Raw genomic sequence first — 23,265 nt, 5'->3', positions numbered from 1 at the left:
ATTCGATAATCAAAACAGAAAACTATTAATTTCTGAAACATATATATACATTTAACATAAAACGATTTTAAACCTATTTTAAAATCAAGTGGGTGTCGGGCCGGGCCCGAGGTCGGGGCCGCTGCCGATTGGCAGCAGCCCTTAGGGCACGCGGGGTGCTGCCGCCTTGCGGCAGCGGCGCCCCTGCGCCGCACGCGACTGCTGCCGCGAGGCAGCAGCCGCGTGACAGCGGCCAGTCGTGCCGTGAGGCGCGACTCGGGCTGATGTCATATTTTTTTTTTATTATTTATATATATATATATATATGTTCTAAAATAATTTTAAAACGGTTTTCAGAAATAGGATAATCTACAATAGATTTCCATTTTATCATTTAGAATTAATAAAACTAATTTTATCAACCTAACTATAAAACTAATAGATTTTGTTATAATGATTATCAACCGAAATAATTAGGAACATAAGCATAATCAGTTTTAATTAACAATTAATCAAAACTTTATTTATCTTTAGAATTAATCAATCAATACTATTTGTCAATTAATCCTAACCATAAATATTTATTCAATCCTATTGAAAACTTCTATATTTTCATATATGAAATAACGGATTTAACGATGGCTCTGATACCACTGTAGGAAATTAAGGCTAAGGTATAGCATCGGAAATATAAAAATTTTAGCCTACTTCCTTTTAACCATAGGATCCGTTAATCGTTATTTCATATAAAGAGGGATAAGAAGGAATACCTTTCGATGAACAATCTACCGTTGTTAAAGAAGCGCCCACAATTCTTCTCCGAGATTCCAACCACAAAGTTTAATACGGTGAGGCTAAGATGAAATCAACCCTTATGAGATGCAACCAAAATAAATTGCCTCTAATAAACCAACACAAGATCAAAGAGAAAGAGGGATGAATAAGATTAATCAATCGATGGAATGCCGAATTAATTCTTGTCCACGAACTTGGGGAATAGAATTCTTTTTCTCTCTTAATTAAGCAATTTCGAAAATTACTTAAGGGGAGGGATATAGGCTTAGTCGAAATTCATTAGGGGAGGAGTATATATATTAGCTTGTATCTAAACCCTAGTTAGATAGGAATATGTTACTTAATAGGAATCCAATTCGGAAAAGGATTCGTAATTATTATCTCACTATATATCTAATATATTTAGGATAATAATAAATAACCTAATTGGATAATAATAGGAGAATATTAATCTAATTAAAACTCCCAATTATATTATCTCTTAATTAATTTAATTCATAATCCTAATGAGTAAATTACATCAATGGTACCTGAAATATACCTCAATTCACACTTTAGTACCTGAATTACGTTTTGTTACAAAAATATACCTGAACTAACGATGACCGGACAATTTAGTACGTTTTACCGGTCACTAATGGTCAATGTGAAAGTTGACTGGGACCCACAAACACTCAAATAACATAAAAATTACAATATTGCCATCTTCTTCCTCCTTCCATCTTCCATTCTCTTTATTTTCTCTTGCATTTTCTTTCTTTCTCCAAATTTGATCTCAAACTCCATTCTCTTCCATGAATCGTTTTCTCCAACCGCTGGTTTTTAAATGTCAGACGTTCTACAATTTGCACAAAGAAATCTCGAGGCACCCGACAGTTCTCTATATCCCACCGTACCGAAATCTTCACCGTCACATACTGCGGCTATGCTCCATCATATGATTTTGATTTTTCAAAAAATGATGGCAAGCAGTAAACCTGGAGCTCTATCACGTACCCAACGCATATGAGATCTAAAAGCAACTATTTATCACAGAAATTAAAAGACAAGAGAGCAAGAAACACCCATTGTTCTGAATCTAAAATTACCAATGCTTAACACAGGTAAGTAGAAATTGATTAGCTGGTCTCCTTTGGATGAATTTTTCACAAAATAAAGATAAAATGAAATATAAGGACCACATCAATTAAGTTCTACACAAATTATAAACTAAAAGCACAAAAATTAAAAGATCCAGTCGAGAATGAGCTTTGAAGAAAAAAGGCTACCATGAAATGATGAATGAATGGAGGGCAGTGGGAAAGAAGCTCGTAGATTTGGGATGAAAAAAATTAGAGAGAGAATGAAAGAGGAGAGAGAAATTTTTTTTTGTCAACTAGTTATGCAATTTTAGGAGAGAGAAACAGAGAAGAGAGGAGAGCTTGATCAAACACTTTAAAAATGGTTAAATTAATTGTGAAATTCAAATTGACTGGTTAGCACCGGTTAAAATTATTAAATTGTCCAGTCATTGATATTTGAGGTATATTTTTGTGATAAAATATAATTTAGGTACCAAAGTGTGAATTGAGGTATAATTCAGGTACCTTTGATGTAATTTACCCTAATCCTAATCTAATTAGGATTAATGGAATAAAATTAATTCCTTACTAACATATATAAATTTCGGCCCCCTCCTAGTATTTGGGCCTTACTGGGCTTAATTGGGCTTCCATCTATTAATCATATCCATCTCTCTTTTGGTTCCAAGTCTTATGTGTGATCCATTAGGTCCTTACTACTTCTGGCCGTATGCAACCTATTAAATTAATTTCTTCAAGAATTATATTTAATCCCTTGCATAACGGAATGATGTACATAGTATGTTATTGGCAAGTCCGTAATCATTCCCCCAGAGTCCGTTAAGAAGACAGGTTGATTCTGTCGTTAACCCTTCCGTATTAGTTACGGTATAATACGATCCTTTATCAACTACATCCTTGAACTGAATCTTATGACTATGGGTAATGTCAAGTCACATATAGCGAGACGTTCGTTTTACTTGTTATTGGCCGAGTCAACTCAAAAAGATAGGTTAAGTGAAATCTGTATTTCTACTCTTAAGCTATCACCTTGTAAGGGTTTAGAGTCAAGTCTTCCACAAGCGATCCTTGGATGTATCTCCCATTAATCGGGAGTGATAAATGCTCAATCCAATGTATAACTACCCTGAAATTACTTCCTGTGACACCCAACCTTTGCAGTTCACACCCCAGAGTCATCTCTGTTAAGGATCGTGGGACCACAGGATCAAAGTCTCACATTCAGTAATTCAGGATGACCAATTAACATTCCTTTGAGTCTGAGGATTAGTTATACCTATTAATACCAATGAGATGAACAGTTGACAAGGATGAATCTACCCATCCTGTTATCTCAAGTCGGATCCCCAATCCTAATGAACAACGTTTCACCGGATCTATGTAACTGTCCAGATATCTATATATGTGAAGCTTGTGAGATCAGCTTTCTGTCGGACAGAAGATATTGTTACATACAAATCTCAACTGTGATATATCAATCCTAAATATATCACTTGACTTGGGGTGGTTTTAAGTTTATTAGTTTATTATAAAGTTTTGTCTCACTTCATGCTTGTATGAACACTTTATAATCACTTTAAACAAACTTACGGATTTCCTTTTATTAGACTTTATTTAGTGCTTAAAAGGGATTGCCTTTATATAGTTATAAAACATATATCTCATTAAAACAAATGATATAAAGAACAATTCATTTACAATAAGTTTGTATCCTGCAACAATTGACTATAGGACACATAACCCCAACACGTTCTACTCAGCTTCTTCGGCCGGCTTCGCCTTCAAGCGTTTATTATGAAGAAGACTTTTCTTTTATAATGCTGAGTTACATTCTACTCTACTTCTGCTATGTATCTTTGCTCATGCTGACTTCGTTCTGTATTTCTTATTAAACACTTAGTTCCTGTTCTCGTTAGTTAATATACTCAACATTGAACAAACACATTAGTACAATTAAATCAAAGCACTTAAATTTAATTGTCTTAATCATGGGATTAACTTGAATAATTTTGTCAAATCAAAATCATGTGGAAAGGTGTTTCAACAACTTTCACCTGCTTTAGATCTTCTGGACATCTAAATGTGTTGTTTACTTCTTCTTACTTTGATTCCTCAAGGGTTTCCCTTGCTTTTAGTTTTCTCAATGAATTTAGGTTTTCAGTTATAGTGAAATTAATTATGGTCATCAACTTGTTTAATTTGGCGTTTGTTCTTGAAGTTCTAAAGGCTTTCAATCAGGTCTATTAAAAAGCCTTTTATGTTTTCAGTATTTTATGCATTGTGTGGGATTAGTTTTCTTGTCAATTGAAGAAATTTAATATTTTGAGCTATTTTACTTGTTTTAGGTTCGGTCAAACAAGAATTTTAAGAGGTTGCAATCAAGCAAATCACATTCTTGGTGGTGGTATAGTCACATAAATCCCAAAAATTCAAGGTGCCTTGCTAAGAATCTTGAAGGTAAGCAATCATGTTGTGCTTTTCATCTAAATTGTTATATGTTGTTGAATGCATTAAAAATGATGAATGAGCATGTAAGTTTGCTGTAAATTAAGTTACTATTGGATTTAAGAGTGTTTTAATTATTAGCATAATCAACAAGCTGATGATTGGATTCATAATTGGTATTCTGTCAAGAGCTTATAATAATAGTATATAGTGAAGTTAATTGTTGCATTTTTTTATTATTTCTTAGTCAACGGCGTGGGCCAGAGGCGTCGGAGAGGGTCGACCGACCCTCCAGCCCGCCGGAAGACCCCTGTAAGGGGTGGTTTCGGTAGCTTCATCATGTTTCTAAATATATTTATATATATATAATCTTGAAAAATTAATTATTTAATTTTCACAAAACTTGTTTTTTAATCGTTTTTTTTTATAAATAAGGTGGTAGCTGTCTTGTTATACATTACCGTGAAAAATTCCACATTGAGAAGGATTTTTGTGAAGATAATTCTTTCTTGGATATTCTGAGAATATGCAAAAAATTAATTGATATTTATTCTGTTCGGTTCAAACTTTGTGATGAGGATGGGTTGCCATTGAGTGATGATGAAGATATTTTATTCTTTATAAAGGAACATGGGGGTTTTGGAGACATAAATGTCTTCATTAAGGAGGATAAAACAACACCGCTTTTATCGTTGAAACTGCCAGAGGATACTGCATCATTAGGTAACAATGTAAAAAAAATTAATATTCATGCAAATTATAATTTATAAATTTCCTTAATTAAAAATTTGTCTTTCCAGCTTCCAATATCTCAAATTCATCAAACCCGAAAGTATCAAACCTTAGGATTGTCGGTGATCTAAAGGTAAGCGAGGAAGTGATTATTTGTGGTGATGTTATTGGAGGGATTGAAGAAGCTAGCACTATCCAAATGTTTAGAACAGTTTCTAAGAACTTTGGTATAGAGGATAACCTTAAAAGTATCAGCCTACCTCAGACTGAGAAGGTAAGTACTTTAGCATATTCAAGCATAAATGTTGATAATGTTATTTTAAATTTCTTAGTTTAATTTATTACTGACATTTTTTTTTTGTATTTAAGGTGTTTTGCATGCCATTAGAGGTTGTTAATCATTATCTTATAGCAAAATATACTCCAATGACTGAAGATGGTAAATTTGGATATTCGGGTTATGTTATATCAGACACATATGGTGAAAGTAAGTAATTTTTGCTAAAAAATATATTCTATTTTTTATTATTCGTCAATTTTTTTTGGTACTATGAACAAATTTGAGAAAATGAGTCCTATTTTGCTAGACTCAACAGCCCAAAAGAAAAAAAACGTTAGGGGTCCGAACAGGAATAAGAAAGTTGATGCTCTTAACTCTGAAGAAAAGATTGATATCAAATTCTACAACAATCGTGCTGTCGATGTTAATCATACATGTTGGTTAAGGCATTTAGGAAAAATTGTTCGTAACAGTGCTATTTGCCCCGTTCAAGTTTAAACATAGAGGGATATCAAGGTAGACGCGAAGAACCACATGCGGGGTGCAGTCAAGGTAAATCTTACTAGTTAAGTTTATTTCACAGTTTCTGTTTTAATATAAGGTAATACTGAAGAACTCAAAATATGCTCTGTAATATGTTGTAGGAATCTTTTCAACACAGTCAAATGGAAATTTATCGTCAAACTACCTTGGACCATATGGGAGTATTGTGGACATCATGGAGGACATCTTTGTATAATACGTATGTGGACGCTTGCAAAACAAAAGCGGAAGCCTTAAAGAATTGTCCAAAAGAAATAAATATGGAAGATTGGATTTGGCTTGTGAATGAGAAATGGTTTACTAAAAATTTTTAGGTATGATAAGTGTGAAGATTTTATTATGAAGTATTATTTTTCTACGAGACTCAACCAAACACTGATGTTTTATAACATTTATAGAAAAAGAGAAAACAACGTATCGAAAATAAAGCTAAGTCAGTGATGTATCATAAAAGTGGAAGTAAGCCACATCGAGAAATTATTTATGGCATGGTAAGAAACAAGTCTTCAACAATTTAATTATATATATATATATATATATATATATATATGTGTGTGTGTGTGTGTGTGTGTTAATCATTTAAATAATTTACACATCTATTTATATGAAATAGGGAGGCAAAGATGGAAATCCACTTGATTTCCTCAAGCTTTTTTTCGAGACTCGACAGAAAGGTGGAACATTGCAAGATGAAGCAACAACAAAGAAATATGTAAATACTTCTAATTCATCTTCTTGAGTTATGTTGTTTTATTTTATTTCTTTATGATAACTCTTACCTATTGGAAATTTGTAGGACGAAATTGTGAAGACCATTGAATCTGAGCCATCACTTTCCACCATAGAAGTTATTGAGAAATGCTTTGGGCCACAAACCCATAGCCATGTCTTTGGTTTTGGAGGTGGAATGAAGAGAAAGCATGTGGTTGGATCCAAATCAACTTACAAACTAGAGCTTGAAGCTACAATCCAAGAGATGGACGAACAAACTAGTAAGCTATAGAAAAGATTGGATGACTTTGAAGAATGGAAGAAAAGTATAACCTTAAGGTTTGATGCATTTACGAATGGTAGTGTCGGGCAATCATCAATTCCATCTCCGACTACAAATATAGACCATCATGAGGTGTGTCATCTTTTACAAAGATATATGATGAATTTTCTTGTTTTAACTATGTCATCTTCTGGTTGTTTCTTGCTGTTGTTTTTGTCTCAATGTTTATGATGTTATTTCCTGTATTTGCCTTTTTTGTGGTAATGATGTTTTATACTATGTCAATATTGGTTAATAAACATGCTCAACTTTGTAATGTGTAAAGATGTTGTTAACTTCCCTGTTCACCAAATCAAATCAAGAATATAAACCTGCTCAAAGTTTCAATCTAATTTGTGCTTTTTCTCTTAATATACACCCACAACTGATAAATCTAATTATCTGCACTTCATTAGCTATCAAGAAATCTGTCAAACATTTTTGTTCTTTGATATAGTGTCATAGCTCAAAGTGTGCACTTGTTCTTACATGGTCAAGTATATCTTAATTGATTATGACGTAAGAAGAAAAATAAAGATCATGTCTTTCTTTGTCCTTATTCGTCTACTTCTTTTTTGTTTTTGTTTCTTGCTGCATTTGCTCTTAATTGATTAAGTTAACAAACTAATTAGATGTGTTATGTGTTGTAAGCATTTTTTTCCTGCAGCATTTGCTCTTACTCCAGTGCTGCATTTGTAATGTGAAAATATGCTATAAACATTTTCCATTTCCATTCGTTGTGCACTTTGTTGCACTCTGTAATGTGTAATATGCTGTAAACATTTTTCCATTTCCATTGATGTGGATCACTAATTTTAATTTGTAAATTTGGGTACTTTGTAATAGGATTTTCATGATTGACTTAACTTTATTCTTTTTGTGTTATTTCTTATAGGCTACTTGAGCGAGCAACATTTTGGACTAACTAAAATTATCAATCAACTTTTTGGTTCAAGATCGATAGATTAAATTTCCAAACAACTTTTTGGATATATTTTGTTATGTAAATAGGAAATTGTCTATAAACTAACTTTACAAACACTTTATATATTGATTTTCCAATCTTTATTACATGGTAGTTTTTTATGGTTAATTTACATTAAGATGTTTTAATTGTGAAAAATGATGATTTAACTAGAGCATTGTTTATTACTACATACTAGTCGAAAACCCGTGCGATGCACGAGATATGAAACTTTTCTATAATTTAGATAAATAAATAAATTGACATATTTAGGGCCCGTTTGTTTTACCTACTGTTTGTTGTTTGCTGTTACGGTTTGTTGTTGCTATTTGCTGTTTGCTGTTACGGTTTGCTGTTTGCTGTTGGAAAAAATTGTTTTTCCAAAAAGCAGAGATTCTTTGCTTTTGTAAAAGGCTGCTTTTCAGGTGTGAAAAGCAAACAGAATGTCACTAACCAAATACCTAATGCTGCTTTTCAGATTTAAAAGGCAAACATGAGGTCACTAACCAAACACTTGAAACTCTCCCTTTTGAAATGAAAAGACAAATAGGAGCATGAAAAGGAGCAACCAAACGGGCCCTTATTTTTAAGTAATTTTATATCATGCTATGAGAAATTTGTATATTATGTATATTTGAAATTAATATATATTTTTTTATTGATAATTCAAATCATATCAAATTAATTTTGAAAATAATTGATTAATTTTTTTTATAGAATTTTAACTAAAGGTGAATGATTTATTTATTTTTACAAAATTCAATGATTTATACTTTTTAGTAATTTTAATATATTTTCATATTTTCTTATAACTGGAATTCTATGAAACAATAATAATAAAATAGAAGATTAATTAAGAAATATATTAGAATATAATAAAAAAACCAAAACTTGAATTAGACTACAATTAAAATTAAATATTATATCTATGATACAACAAAATTACAATCTACGTTAAACAAAAATTGAATTAAACTACAATTAAAATTAAATATTATATATACGATACAAAAGAATTACAATCTATGTTCAAATGGAAGCAACATCAATATTATGCTATAAACTATTATCATCAATACTTTTCTAATATTGCACATGAAGAAACTTTATCAATTCTATATGTTACATATAAAAAAAATAAAATTCATAAGAATTAGTTACAAATTCATATTGATGATAATCATTTTGTTTGATGGAATTTCATGATCACCAAGTATTCGAATTCAATTATTCATTATGCTACAATAACCCAATATATCCAATTGAATCAGGTTAAGGTGATGATTTGTCCTATTTTTTTATCTCGTAATATCTCATCAAGACATTCAATCAATTTGTTCTTCATTCTTTCACTGTATAGAATATCAGTCACGCTCGCAGGTATCACTTATTTGATTTTATTAATATTTTCTAATAATTATATATTCTTGAATTTCGTAAGCAAGAAAAACAAACAAAAGAATAGAAAACAAAAATGAAGGGACAAAAAAGATAATTAGGAGAGAACTATCTTCCTCTCGGTTTTTTTCGAAAATAAGAGAGAATGTAAGATATAAGCATATAAAGAGGAGAGTGAAAATATTTTTTGCCCATTAATTAAATTTTTTATTTTCTATTAATGAAGTATTAAGTCAATAAATTAATTTTAGTTAAATAGAATTAAATCGCAACTGTAACCACTAAGTACAAAAAAACGTTTTATAATTAATATGTGAAATTGATTCTATCAATTAGAATCATTATGCTCAACATTTGAGAATTTGAAGAGATTCAAATAATAATATTTTTTAATTAATATTTTCCAACAACTTGTCTTATGCTCATGTTTCATTTTCATCTGTTAAAAACTCTTGAAATATTACAATTTGTACAAATCACAATATAATAGTTAAAAACTATATAACCAATGTTGCAAAAGCAATTATCTCAATATCCCATAATTAGTATACATTTTTTGGATTTTGAGCATCAAAATTTATTTTTATTTACCTTCATTTTGAATTCGTATCTGGCATAATCCAAAATTTTCGAGAATAAACATCTTATCAAATGTATTAGACGCTTACAATCTCTTTGTCGAGAGAACTGGGAAAAAATAACTCCTTGATAATAATAATAATAATAATAATATAACATAATTTATAATTAAAATAAACTTCATTGTAAGTATAATATTTCAATACCTCTTCAATATTTTCTTCAATATGTCTCAAACTTCAATGAACAATTATTGTGTAAAACTTTGTAACTATTTGTACCAAAATGCATGAAAATAAAAAAATACAATCTATATCGGTTAGATAAACTCAAACTAAAAAAAGAGTGGATTTCAACAGGTTCCGAATTAGAAAAATTAATTTAACTTCAATTAAAGCTAACAAATGAGTTCATAGATATAACGCCGAAAATTTACGTTAAAAATCTAAATTTAACTTCAAATATAATATAAAGCCGAAAATCTAAATTTTAGTTAGACTTAACAATCGAAACGATAACACTTAGCAACATATACTAAAAAAGAATGCAAATATACAAAATCTTTAGTTTATTTATTTTGAAAAATAAAAGACAAATAAAAAGAAAACATAGATAAGGTAGCGAGAGGTATGGAACCTGGGTAACGACAGAAATGGAATTTCATCTCTGAAATATGAAACTATAACAACTATTGTTTAATAAAAATAAAAAAAATAACACAATTGAGAACAAAAATAACTATAACATATGAAAACAAATCGAATAATTACCTCGAGAAACATAAGATTTTTTTGTAATTTTTGACACATTTGTGTTTCCCGATTTTAGTTGTCCATGAATCTTCTATTTCTATCGGATTTCTTCAATTGGAGATATCAGTTTGGAAAAAAAAAAGACAAATAAAAAAGAAAACATGGATAAGGTAGCGAGAGGTATAGAACCGGGATAACGGCAGAAATAGATCTGAAAGATGAAACTATAACAAATATTGTTTAATAAAAAATATAACAACAACACAATTGAGAACAAAATAACTACAACATATGGGAAAAATCGAATAATTACCTTCAGAAACATAATACTATCTATTATGACCAATGAATATAATAGTGAAATACTATCTATCAAGCTTTATATAGAAGTTTATTTGTGGCTTTTGGATTTCCTTTGCTTTGTTTTTTTTTTTCATCTTCCTGTAACTCTTACTTTCTTTTATTATTTTAATTAATGGGCTAGTAATTGTTTAATATATTATAAATATAAATCTGTTATTTTTAATTAATTAAATCTTTTTAATTTTGATTTTTTACTACGTTGACAACTCATAAAAAATGTCTCTAAAACACTTTTCCTCGTTGAAATACTATCTATCAAGCTTTATATAGAAGTTTATTTGTGGCTTTTGGATTTCATTTGCTTTGTTTTTTTTTTCCATCTTCCTGTAACTCTTACTTTCTTTTATTATTTTAATTAATGAGCTAGTAATTGTTTAATATATTATAAATATAAATCTGTTATTTTTAATTAATTAAATCTTTTTAATTTTGATTTTTTACTACGTTGACAACTCATCAAAAATGCTTGTAAAACACTTCTCCGCATTTCTCTCTGCTTCCGCTATTATATAGTATAGATATAGATATAGTATAGATTTTTGGTGATAAAGACGTTTTTATATAATAAGGCAATTTTTTTTTTGAACTCAAGAATCAGAAAATCTCATATAACAATAGGATTTGCATCCTCAAAAATAGTGTTTGACAACCATTCCGGAATTTCGGAAGACACAAAATCGTTAGCATTGGAATAGGCCTGCCTAGCTACCAAATGTGCAGCCCTATTCGCTAAACGAGGAGTAAATGATAAATTAAAATCGAGATTGGATCCTAGAATGAATCGACAGTCATGAATAAGAAAACCAAACTTCGAGATATCTTTTTTGCTTGATAGAATCGCATCCACAACTACTTTCGCATCAGACTCAAATTCAACATGTGTGTACTGCGAAGCCATCAACCAAATTATACTTGTTCTTAATGCTAATGCCTCGACCACTCGAGGTTCCCTGTACCCTGCAACACAACTGCTGCTACAGAATAAAAAGGTTCATGTTGCATCCATGACCACCGCTCCCATCCCACACCTCCCCTCCTCCATGAATAACGCCCCATCAACATTACATTTAATTGAACCTAACGCTGGGGGGCTTCCATTTCGGAGAGGGAACAGAATGAGGAAAGGAGAAACTGGTTAATACCTGCGGGGGTGGGCGTGATTGACTTGCTGAATCTGGCCGAGCTATACTTGACGCCACTTCCTGCTGCTGCCGACGATCAGGATTCGCTGGGGTGCTGGTTTTCCGGTGTCGTTGTTGCACCATGGGTGGCGGGTTGGGAGGTTCCGCGCCACTTTGTCGCTGTCGAGCCGTGGGTCTGACAGTAGTGCCATGCTGAAACGCCCTCCATTCTCGGTACTCTTCGAATCCTAGCCGCCAACTGGTGTCCACCGGCCACCACTCCATACGCCATAGAACCCGGTTCCGGTGATCCCAAATAGCCTTCAAAGCACAGCACGATCGGATGAGATTGTCTGGATTTGATCTACCCAATTCATGCAATAGCCAGTCTGCAAGGGTTAGCCCTCCAAGCTGGGGGATTGGAAGGCCGTCTGTCCTCCATAGATCACCTGCAAAACTGCAATCAACAAATAAATGGTTAGCCGTTTCCTCCTGATCCACACATACAGGGCACTCAATTGTGATGAGGACACGTCTTTGGGCCAAACGGGCTCGTGTAGGTAAGCAATCTGAACAAATCCGCCAGATAAACAATTTAAGCTTTGGGGGAACCTCTAACCTCCAGAGCCTTTTCCAGCCCTCAATTCTCAATCTCTCTTCCTCCCCCTTCATCCCTTCAGTATAACTTGAACTCACAGTATAAAAACCGTCCTTCGACCAGTGCCACACCCTAGTGTCCTCTCTAACATCGTAAGGTAGGATAATGTCACAAATAGCACTCACCTCTGCTTTATTTAAACACCCCTGGAGCCTATTCAATTCCCAACCCCTACCATTTTCAAGTAACAGGTCAGCCACTCTCATGTCCTGCATCCCAAGGACCAAAAATGAATTTATACAGAAAGCTTCTAGTGTGGGTACCCATGCGTCCTTCCAGACTCTAATTGATTTGCCATTTCCCACCCTCCATCTTAGCCCTTTTCTCAATAAACTCAAGCCACTCCAGATACTTCTCCAAACCATACTAGGATTATTGCCTAATTTAGAGAAAAGTAAGTCTTCTCTTGGAAAATATTTTGCTTTGAAAATGCTACTTACTAGAGTATTTGGTTCACTCACTAGTTTCCACCCCTGCTTACCCAACAGTGCCAAGTTAAACATGTGCAGATCTTTAAAACCCATGCCTCCAAGGTCGTTTGGTTGACATAATTTAGCCCAATCGAACCAATGGATGCTCCTTTCCCCCCCCCCCCCCCCCGGATTTCAAACCCCACCAGAAAGAGTTCATCATCTTTTGGAGCTCATCACAAATAGATAAAGGCAAAAGGAACGTACTCATACAGAAGGTAGGTAGAGCCTGGGCCACTGACTTTAGCAACACCTCCTTGCCTGCCTGAGATAAAAATCTAAAGCTCCAAACTCCAAACTTTTTCCGCAACCTGTCAACGAGGAAGTTGAAAATCCTTCGCTTAGAACACCCAATTAGCGAAGGTAACCCCAAATAGCGACCCGTATCCAAAGGTGCATTAACCCTCAGGATTCCTTTAAGCTCGTTCTGCAAATCAGCTTTTACATTCGCACTAAAGAAAATACCAGACTTGCTCAAGTTCACAGCCTGTCCAGATGCCGTTTCATATTCGGTCAGTATACTCATTACCTTCCTGGCTTCATCTGTTGTTGCTCCAAAAAACAAAAAAACTATCATCAGCAAAGAATAAGTGTGTAACCGATGGTGCCCTTCTGCAGATTCTACATCCTGAAATTAGACCCTCACTTTCAGCCTTCGTTATCAATTTAGATAGAACTTCAGCACACAAGATGAACAGATAAGGAGAAAGTGGGTCGCCTTGCCTGAGACCCCTGCCAGGGACAATATGGTTAGAATATTCTCCATTTACTGCCACCTTATACCTGACCGTTGTTATGCAAAGCATCATCCATCTGATTCAGGTCTCATGAAATCCCATGCGTAACATCACCCATTTCAGAAAATTCCAATCCACCCTATCATAGGCTTTGCTAATATCAATCTTCAGGGCCGCCTGCCCAGAGGTCCCCCTATTTTGCCTTTTCATGAAGTGAATACTTTCAAAAGCCACCTGCACATTATCAATTATTGACCTTCCAGGGACAAAAGCGGATTGAGTTTCCCCAATTACTTGTGGCAAATTTTAGTTATTATAAAAAATTTAATAAGATGAAGATTTATTATTGTAATTATTATTTAATAAGTGATTTTTTTATTATTGTAAATAAATTATAAGTGCTCTTTATTAAGAGGTTTTTTTTATCATTATAAATATGTTTTAATAAAGGTTTTTATTACTATTATACATTCTTTTTAATAAGTGATTTTTTATTATTATAAATATTTTTAATAAGGGATATGTTTATTATTAATAATATATTTTAATAAGGGTTTTTAATCATTATAATTTGTTAATATTAAGAGGCTTTTTAATCATGTAAACCGGTTTTTAATAAGTATTTTTTTGTATTATTATAATTAGTTTTAATAAGGGGATATTTAATTATTATAAAAAGTTATTAATAATGGTAGATTTTCTATTATTGTAAGTTTAATAATAAAGGAACGTATTTCCATTATTAAAAACAATTAGCAAGGCAACATTTAACAAGGGACCTATAAGGTACTTTTTCACTTATTAAAAGCTTTTACTAACGGTATTTGGACTTTTAATAACAGATTTTCCTATTACTAAAAGCTGTTTTTTTGTAGTGTACGCTTTATAATCATGACTGTCGTACGAAGTTTATCCTTTTATTTTTTTAAATAATTTTTTTCCAAATCTTTTACTAATGAAATAAAAATATTAAGTAATAATATATGACAAAAATAAATTTTAAATAAATTTTATTTATAAAAAGGACCTACTCAGTCTTATAAACACTTTCATTAAACAAATGAAAAATTACATTAAAGATAAAAAAAACTCTTAACACACTCCACACATGTGATTCGAACCCATGACCTCAAGGATCATAGGCAAGCTCTCAACCAACAGGCTAAAAGCTTCGTTACACCTACTCAGTTTTATATAAGAATTAATTGAATTTAGAATTTTAATTCTATTAAAATATTTTTTTCTAATGAAATAATTATATTAAGTGATAAAATGTGAGAAAAATAAAGAGAGAACAAATCACACTAACAAAACAAACTCTAAAAATCTCTCGAAATAGGAGTATATATAGTCCACGAACAATTAATTCTGATAGATTTTTTTGAAATAGAGATAAAAAAATCTCATTGAACCGTTCAGAATAGTATTAGTGTATTAATATTCTGTAATGATGCATAAAGTAATACAACGATACTAAAGTGCATAATATAATAGTTTTGAAATATAAAAATAAATTTGATATCAAATTATAAGCATAATAAAATTCAAATATCAAAAATATATTATACTTTTAGAGTTATTTGACAATAAATTAATTTAATTCTTACTACCAACTTTAAAAACTAAATTGAGAGTTATTTGACAATAAATTAATTTAATCCTTACTACCAACTTTAAAAACTAAATCGATACTCGATTGATTAGGGTTAAATTCATCCTTTATGCCAACTTCACGGTCCAATATTCTTTATTATTCTGTACACCATTCCAAAAGTAAAACTCGCAAATCTCTCAATACCCTAACATTAGAAATAATTTCAAAATTAGTCATATCCACAATATACTTTTAAATTAACACGACCAATCGTGGAATTGCCAGTGCTCTTTTTCTGTTTATATTAAAGGTTGTGATTAAGGGTGCAAACGAGCTTGCATATGCAAATTGTTCGAGTTTCAGCTTGAACAGATCGATTGGATTCGGCTCGAGTTCGAGATCGGCTCGAGTATTAATGAGTATGAGTCTAAGCTTTTTTGGGTTCGGCTCGAAAACTCGTGAGCAGGTTCGAGAGTTTTTTTTAATATTATATATATATTATTGATTTTTATTTTTTAATTTAAATACATTTTAATTTTGTAATTTTTATATTAGTTTTTTTAATTAGTAACTTTAAACCACACATAAATATTCCGTTCAAAACTCAATTTGAAACTATATGATTATAGACTACGGGTAAATTACATATGTGGTGTACAACCAAAATTTTGTCACACTAAACCGTACAAACTTCAAGTGACCTCCCACTAAAGTGTACAGCCGGTTTTTATGACCGATCAACGCTGGTCAACTATGCCACATCAGCATTTTTTAATTATAGAATTAAAAAAAATGGGACCCACTCTTTATGGAATGACTAATATAACCTTCTTTCTTATAAAATTACTAAAATACCCTCATCTTCTTCCTTCAATCCCTCTCTCCCATTTCTCTCTCTATGTCATCTCTCTCTACCATTTCTCTCTCACTCATCTTTCTCTACCTCTTTTTTATCACTATCCGGTAAAGACCTCTTCCGAAACTCACTCGAATTCTGATTAGATTGATTGTATTTGACAAGAAACACGATTTATTGAGATAACTAGCATAGCACTGCCCATTTGAAATATATATTATGAAACAACAACCCGTTGAATATAATGAGATAACTAGTATAGCACTGATCAATCACAAGCCACTGGAATATAATGATCAAAATAAAATTTCAGGGAACCCAAAGGATGAAAAGGCTTCAAATCAAGAAGAATTTTACCGACTTCAGCACCTTTATACACACAGATAAAATCGAACCCTTTTCGCGACACAGTTGCTTCAATCTTATTCCGGTCGATAACTCGGCCGGTCCAACTCCAACAATCACAACATCATACTCAATAGACTCTCTCTCCGGTTCAGCGCTAAAGCTCCTAATAAAACATCGATTTCCATACAAATTCTGCAAAATGGCACAACTCAGCCGGTATCCATGTGAAAAAAAAACGATTGAAACTATGCCCAAACTAAAAAACTCGAGAGAGAGCCATTTAAAGTTGGGGTTTGATATGACGAGGGTAAGTGTTTCGGAAGAGATGCGGATGAACTGGAATGAACGCGGTTATTGGCTGCGCTTGGAGAATTGAAGAGATGAGTGTGAAGAGAAAATTATGAGGATGATGGGGAGAAAGATTTGGTAGAAATCGATTTAGGGCTTGATTTGGATGGGGTTTAGATGGAGTGAGAGAGAAATGGTAGAGAGAGAAGACACAGAGAGAGAGAGAAATGGGAGAGAGGGGTTGAAGGAAGAAGATGAGGGTGTTTTTGTAATTTTATAAGGAACGAGGTTATATTAGTCATTCCATAAAGAGTGTGTCCCATTTTTTTTAATTCTACAATTAAAAATGTTGATGTGGCATAGTTGACCAGCGTTGACCGGTCATAAAAACCGGTTGTACACTTTAGTGGGAGGTCAATTGAAGTTCGTACGGTTTAGTGTGACAAAATTTTGGTTGTACACCAAAGTGTGATTTGGGGTAAAGGTTGTACACCACATATGTAATTTATCCTATAGACTACATGTCAAATTCGAATTTGTTAGATTCTATAGTTGTTTAATTTTATTATACTTTGCTTGTTATATTTGTTTGTTAGAGTTTAAATTTGGTATTCTTTCATTAGAAGGCTGATTTTAGATAATAAAATGTTAATCCTATACAATTAAATATATTTACAATTGTTTAAAAAAAAAATCAAAACAAACCGCTCGGCGAGCTTCGAACTCGAGCTGAGCCTAATCTCCGAACTTCTCGAACCGAGCCGAGCCTGTCTCTGTTCGGTATCGGTTCGGCTCGGTTACACGCCTAGAGAGAACAATTGACTACATTGTGCCTGCCATACCCTTAGCATTTTATTTGCAAATTGAGATAAAGACTGATTTTCTCTTGTGGTTTTCATAGTCCAGGGTGGTTACATGCATGCCAAAAACAACTGTAGTGCTATAGATGATGCATTGAAATGCGAAAATTAGAAAAGCAATGGTTGGTCAGCTCAGGATATGCTGACTAGCTAACATGTCATCATTTTTTCAAATTATTTATATTTATATGGTGTATGTGCTGTGTGTATATATAGTGACACAACCTCTTAACTAGGCCGGTGTGTGACACAAAAGAGCCCCATCTTTGAAAAAAGCCACTACATTGCAATATTTTATAATATTTGGACGGCCTAAAAGCAAAGGAATCTTCATTCTATAACTGAAAAAGAAAAGAAAAGAAAAAGTCCGTCTTGAGATTGAGAGAACCAAAGTAAAGCATGAATCGACAATATTTTGGTCTAAAGTTAAAGACCTTGCTAACCAAGTTAAGCACTTTTTATTTCATTTTCTCATCTTCACACCTCTTTTCTTTTTCCCATACCCTTACAACTCTACCCTTCTTGTCATTTTCCTTTTCTTTAACAACATATATATATATCAAGATTCCCCGTAGGGTTTAAATTTTGTAATGGATCAGTAATTTTAAGTTGTTCATATTCTATCTGATTGGGTGTTTAAAATCAAATTAGATCTCCTAAATCAAAACGAAAAATAAATTAGGAGATTCTTCTTGTTATTTAATTACTTTTTTTATAATTTATACACAGGCTCACCAAATTCTCAGCCTAACTAGGTGAATGCCACTACAATTAAATATTCTCCAAATCAAATCTATTAAGAAAATCCTAATCCAACTTAAAAAAAAATAATTTACTTAAAAAAATACCTAATTGTTCTGAAAAGTTAATTATTCCTCTATAATTTAAAAGGCCTTTTTTCTTAAATTGACATATTAACTCCTTAAAATCTATGTGATAAGGTAAGAGATTTTGAACAAATTGAAATGTATATCATTTAAGAAAATTCAGAAGTCATTAGATTACTATAAGAAAGTTTAGAAAGTTAATAAATCATTTAGACCAAGTTCAATCGGTAAATAAAATGTTTTTAAAGTATAGAAAAAAAAAGTTTGGAGATAAATACGGAAAATGAAAGATGTAGTAAACTAATGCAACTTTATCCTTAACGTTGGACGTCAATAACAACTTTACTTCTAAAATTGATAAATTATATCAATTTTAGACATTATTAAAAGCCACAAATACTTTTTTACATATTTTACATCAATTACATATTAGTTAGTTATTTTTTCGTTTTTATAATTCCATAATATAATTGGAAATAAATATATTTAAACTCAAAGAATTTTGGATTTTTAAATTTTTTTTATCCAACTAACACAACACATTATAATTTATGTTTATGTGTATCCTATTACTAATAGCACATTATGGAGATAACAATAACAGTTTTACAAATTATTTATTAAATTATTAAAAATATCAATATCACCAATAAAATTACACTATTTCAAACCCCTAGTGGAACAAAATCACTTTTGTTATTACTTTTTATTTTTAGTTTATTCTTTTTAATACTAGTAGTAGATTTGAAATCATTTTGCAATTAATCTAAATTTAGATTTATTACTTATATCTACAAAGCAGCAATCGCATATAACATGCACATATGCTTATTTTCACAGTATATAATATCAGCTCTCTGAAACCATAAAACCCTTCTCTCTTCTCCCCTTCAAATGACATAATTATATAATTATATTTGAGTATCCACCATGGCCGAAAACAAAAAACTAGTAGTTGAAGTAGTGGATGCTTGTAATCTTCTTCCTATAGACGGAAAAGGAACTTCCAGTCCTTATGTTACCATCGACTTCCATGGACAGCGTAAGCGTACTAAGACTGCTATACGTGATCTCAGCCCCACCTGGAATGAACCACTCGAATTCAACTTCGGTAAGCCTTCCGATGTCTTTAACGATATTATCGAAATCCATGTTTTTCACGACAAAACTTACGGCCACACTACCCGGAGCGTTTGCCTCGGGAGACTCCGGCTAAGCTCCGCCCAATCTGTTTGCAAGGGCGAGGAGGCTCTCATTTATTATAGTTTGGAGAAGAAACACTTATTTACTCCGGTAAAAGGTGAAATCGGATTGAAGATTTACTATTATCACCCTGAGGTAATTACACCACCACCGCCGGAGGAACCCAAGCCTGAGCCTCAGCCTGAGCCTTCTCCTGCCGCACCAGATAAACCGCCGGAGACGGAGTCTCAACCTCCAGAGGCCGAAAAGAAGGATGATAAGCCAGCCGAGACTACACAAGAAATACCTGCTGCTGAAGAACCTCCGCCGCCTGAAGCTGCGGCACCACCACCTGCAGATACAGGAGAAAAACCACCGGAATCTGAGACTGCACCGGCGGAAGGAAATGAAACTCAGGGGGAACAGCCGGCAACAAACAATCAGTCCACTCAAGATGTTAATGGTGATGAGGATATTGTTCTGGAACCTACAGGGGACAATTGGGGCCCGAGATCGCCGGGGATTATGGCGGCGACGGTGAGTGGTTCTTTACCGGAAGTGAAAATAGCTGGAATTAACACTCCGCATTCGATTTCAAGGCCAGCAGGGGTTACATCGACGAATTACGGATTGGAATCGCAAGAAAGTATTTCAATCGAACGGTCATCGTTTGATTTAGTGGAGAAGATGCATTACTTGTTCATTCGTGTAGTGAAAGCACAGGGTCTTCCGACCAACGGCAATCCAATTGTGAGAATCGCCACCTCCGGCCGCCACGTTGTTTCAAAACCAGCGAGAAAGATCGTTTTCTTCGAGTGGGATCAGACATTTGCGTTTGGCCGTGATGCACCGGAATCCTCCTCCATCCTTGAAGTCTCTGTATGGGACCCACCTAACGCTGATCCCACCTCTGACTTGGCAGGTGCCAAATTCCTAGGTGGAATTTGCTTCGATGTTACGGAAATTCCTTTACGGGACCCACCGGACAGCCCTTTGGCCCCACAGTGGTATATGTTGGAAGGAGATGGTGCCCTTCGAGACGATATAAAGCTTGGGAATTTGATGCTTGCCACGTGGGTAGGGACACAAGCTGACGAATCATTTCCTGATGCTTGGAAAACTGATACAGCTGGCAATGTTAATAATAGAGCAAAAGTTTACCTCTCCCCAAAATTATGGTATTTGAGAGTCACTGTAATCGAAGCCCAAGATATATTGTCTTCAGCCCATTTAAAGGAAGCCCAATTTCAGCTTAAAGCCCAATTAGGATTTCAAGTCCAAAAAACCAAACCCACCCTCACCAGGAATGGAAATCCCTCGTGGAATGAGGACATTGTCTTTGTAGCAGCAGAACCATTTAGTGACCATTTGATTTTCACTTTAGAAAACCGGCAATCTAAAGGCTCCGTCGCCGTCGGGATCGCCAGAATACCTCTTACAGCCATTGAAAGACGAGTCGATGACAGGAAAGTGGCATCCAGATGGATCAGCTTCGAAGATCCAAACAGTGAAAAAGTATTTTACAAAGGAAGAGTTCAATTGAAGCTATGTTTCGACGGCGGCTATCATGTGATGGATGAGGCGGCCAATGTGTGCAGCGATTACCGTCCTACGGCGAGGCAGCTCTGGAAACCACCGGTTGGGATGGTTGAATTAGGTATAATCGGATGCAAGAATTTATTGCCGATGAAAACAGTAGACGGAAAAGGCTGTACGGACGCTTACTGTGTTGCAAAATATGGTCCAAAATGGATCCGCACAAGGACTGTGTGTGATAGCTTGGATCCGAAATGGAACGAGCAGTACACATGGAAAGTTTTCGATCCATCAACGGTTTTAAGCATCGGCGTTTTCGATAGCTCCGGAGTGTTGGAGACGGACGGTGATAAACCCGTGACCCGACCCGATATCCGCATTGGAAAGATACGGGTACGTATGTCCACATTAGAAACGGGTAAAGTGTATAAAAATTCGTATCCGTTAATTTTGTTGACTAACAACGGGGTGAAGAAAATGGGGGAGATAGAAGTAGCTGTAAGGTTCATACGTACAACTCCAACACTAGATTTCTTACACGTGTACTCTCAACCTTTGATGCCCATCATGCACCACACAAAGCCATTAGGTGTGGTGCAGCAGGAGATGCTAAGGAGTATAGCTGTCAAAACAATAGCAGGACACTTGGCAAGATCGGAGCCGCCACTTCGACGTGAGGTTGTAGTTTACATGCTTGATGCAGAGTCGCACGCTTTCAGCATGCGAAGAGTACGTGCGAACTATTTCAGGATCATCAACGTGATCGCTGGGGTATTAGATATGGTACGGTGGATAGACGATACACGTGTCTGGAAGAATCCAACGGCTACGGTACTTGTACATGCATTACTGGTGATGCTGGTGTGGTTTCCTGATTTAATCGTGCCCACATTTGCTTTCTATGTGTTTGCTATTGGTGCTTGGAATTATAGATTTCGGACGCGGGACCCACTTCCTCACTTTGATCCTAAAATATCGTTAGCTGACACCGTTGATCGGGAGGAGCTTGATGAAGAATTTGATACAATGCCGAGTAATCGGGGACCGGATATTGTACGGGCGAGGTACGATAAGCTGCGTACACTTGGAGTACGTGTGCAGAAGGTATTGGGGGATTTTGCGACGCAAGGGGAACGTGTGCAGGCATTGGTGACGTGGCGAGATCCAAGAGCAACAGGAATATTTGTGGGACTTTGTTTTTTGGTGGCTGTGATATTGTACTTGGTGCCTTCGAAAATGGTGGCTATGGCTTTTGGATTCTACTTTTTCCGGCATCCGATTTTCCGTGATAGAATGCCATCGCCGGCATTGAACTTCTTCAGGAGGCTTCCGTCACTGTGCGATCGAATCATGTAGTGTAGCTAGTTCTTTTCATTTAGCTTGTAAGTTGTATTGTGTATTCTAGTAAAATAAACATGAAATCCAAAACGAGTTATATAAATTAACCATCTCTGTTTGGTTTGTTTAGAAGAAAACTATTCTTACTCTAATTTGTGAAGGCAAAACTTGGTTCTTTATTTTCTGAGTTCTCTCTTGTTCGTAACTTCATACCAGTAACCTTCATGGTGATCATGCTAACACAATGTTTTCTATAGTTCTTCTATCAATTTCATCCATAATCTTTCAACATTTTAATCAGAAGGTTTTGGCAGAGCAGGCTAGAGAAGATACTGGAAATAAACAATTGGTAAGTTGCTGATAGCTATTATCATTGATATCTATTTCAGATTTTCTCTGTTCGATGAATCTGATAAATGAATGTAGATGCCTTCAATTAACTTCTGTTTTAGTTTATTAAGTAACATATGTTTGGATTTATTTGAAATCTAGAGACCAAATTTGA

The 23,265-nt window shown here is 34.0% G+C and overlaps 2 protein-coding genes across 3 annotated transcripts; both read left to right on the top strand.

The window, feature by feature from the left end:
* Positions 1–6,124: 6,124 nt before the first annotated feature.
* On the top strand, positions 6,125–7,949 carry LOC136207012 (uncharacterized). Of its 2 annotated transcripts, XR_010676533.1 has the most exons (5): positions 6,125–6,170; positions 6,255–6,347; positions 6,470–6,568; positions 6,653–6,982; positions 7,785–7,949. XR_010676533.1 is itself a non-coding variant. In XM_065998253.1 (4 exons), the coding sequence occupies exons 2-4, from the start codon at positions 6,297–6,299 to the stop codon at positions 6,857–6,859; spliced, it is 357 nt and encodes a 118-aa protein (XP_065854325.1). In that variant the 5' UTR covers positions 6,125–6,170; positions 6,255–6,296; the 3' UTR covers positions 6,860–7,174. The 2 variants fall into 2 exon arrangements, 1 of the variants encoding a protein (XP_065854325.1); XM_065998253.1 differs by lacking the exon at positions 7,785–7,949 and having other exon boundaries at positions 6,653–7,174.
* An 11,590-nt stretch (positions 7,950–19,539) lies between these two features.
* On the top strand, positions 19,540–22,872 carry LOC136206554 (multiple C2 domain and transmembrane region protein 16). The gene has a single exon (XM_065997652.1). The coding sequence runs from the start codon at positions 19,635–19,637 to the stop codon at positions 22,776–22,778; it is 3,144 nt and encodes a 1,047-aa protein (XP_065853724.1). The 5' UTR covers positions 19,540–19,634; the 3' UTR covers positions 22,779–22,872.
* Positions 22,873–23,265: the final 393 nt, after the last annotated feature.

Source organism: Euphorbia lathyris, chromosome 9 (assembly GCF_963576675.1).
Source record: "Euphorbia lathyris chromosome 9, ddEupLath1.1, whole genome shotgun sequence".
Taxonomy (NCBI): domain Eukaryota; kingdom Viridiplantae; phylum Streptophyta; class Magnoliopsida; order Malpighiales; family Euphorbiaceae; genus Euphorbia; species Euphorbia lathyris.
Note: the sequence above shows the minus strand (reverse complement) of the source record. Positions and strands in the feature narration are given on the sequence as shown.

Coding starts and splice junctions, on each gene's coding strand:
- LOC136206554 (XM_065997652.1), top strand. CDS start 19,635: ATGGCCGAAAACAAAAAACTAGTAGTTGAAGTAGTGGATGCTTGTAAT.
- LOC136207012 (XM_065998253.1), top strand. CDS start 6,297: ATGTATCATAAAAGTGGAAGTAAGCCACATCGAGAAATTATTTATGGC. Junction 6,348..6,469: donor GAGAAATTATTTATGGCATG/GTAAGAAACAAG, acceptor TATATGAAATAG/GGAGGCAAAGATGGAAATCC. Junction 6,569..6,652: donor AAGCAACAACAAAGAAATAT/GTAAATACTTCT, acceptor GGAAATTTGTAG/GACGAAATTGTGAAGACCAT.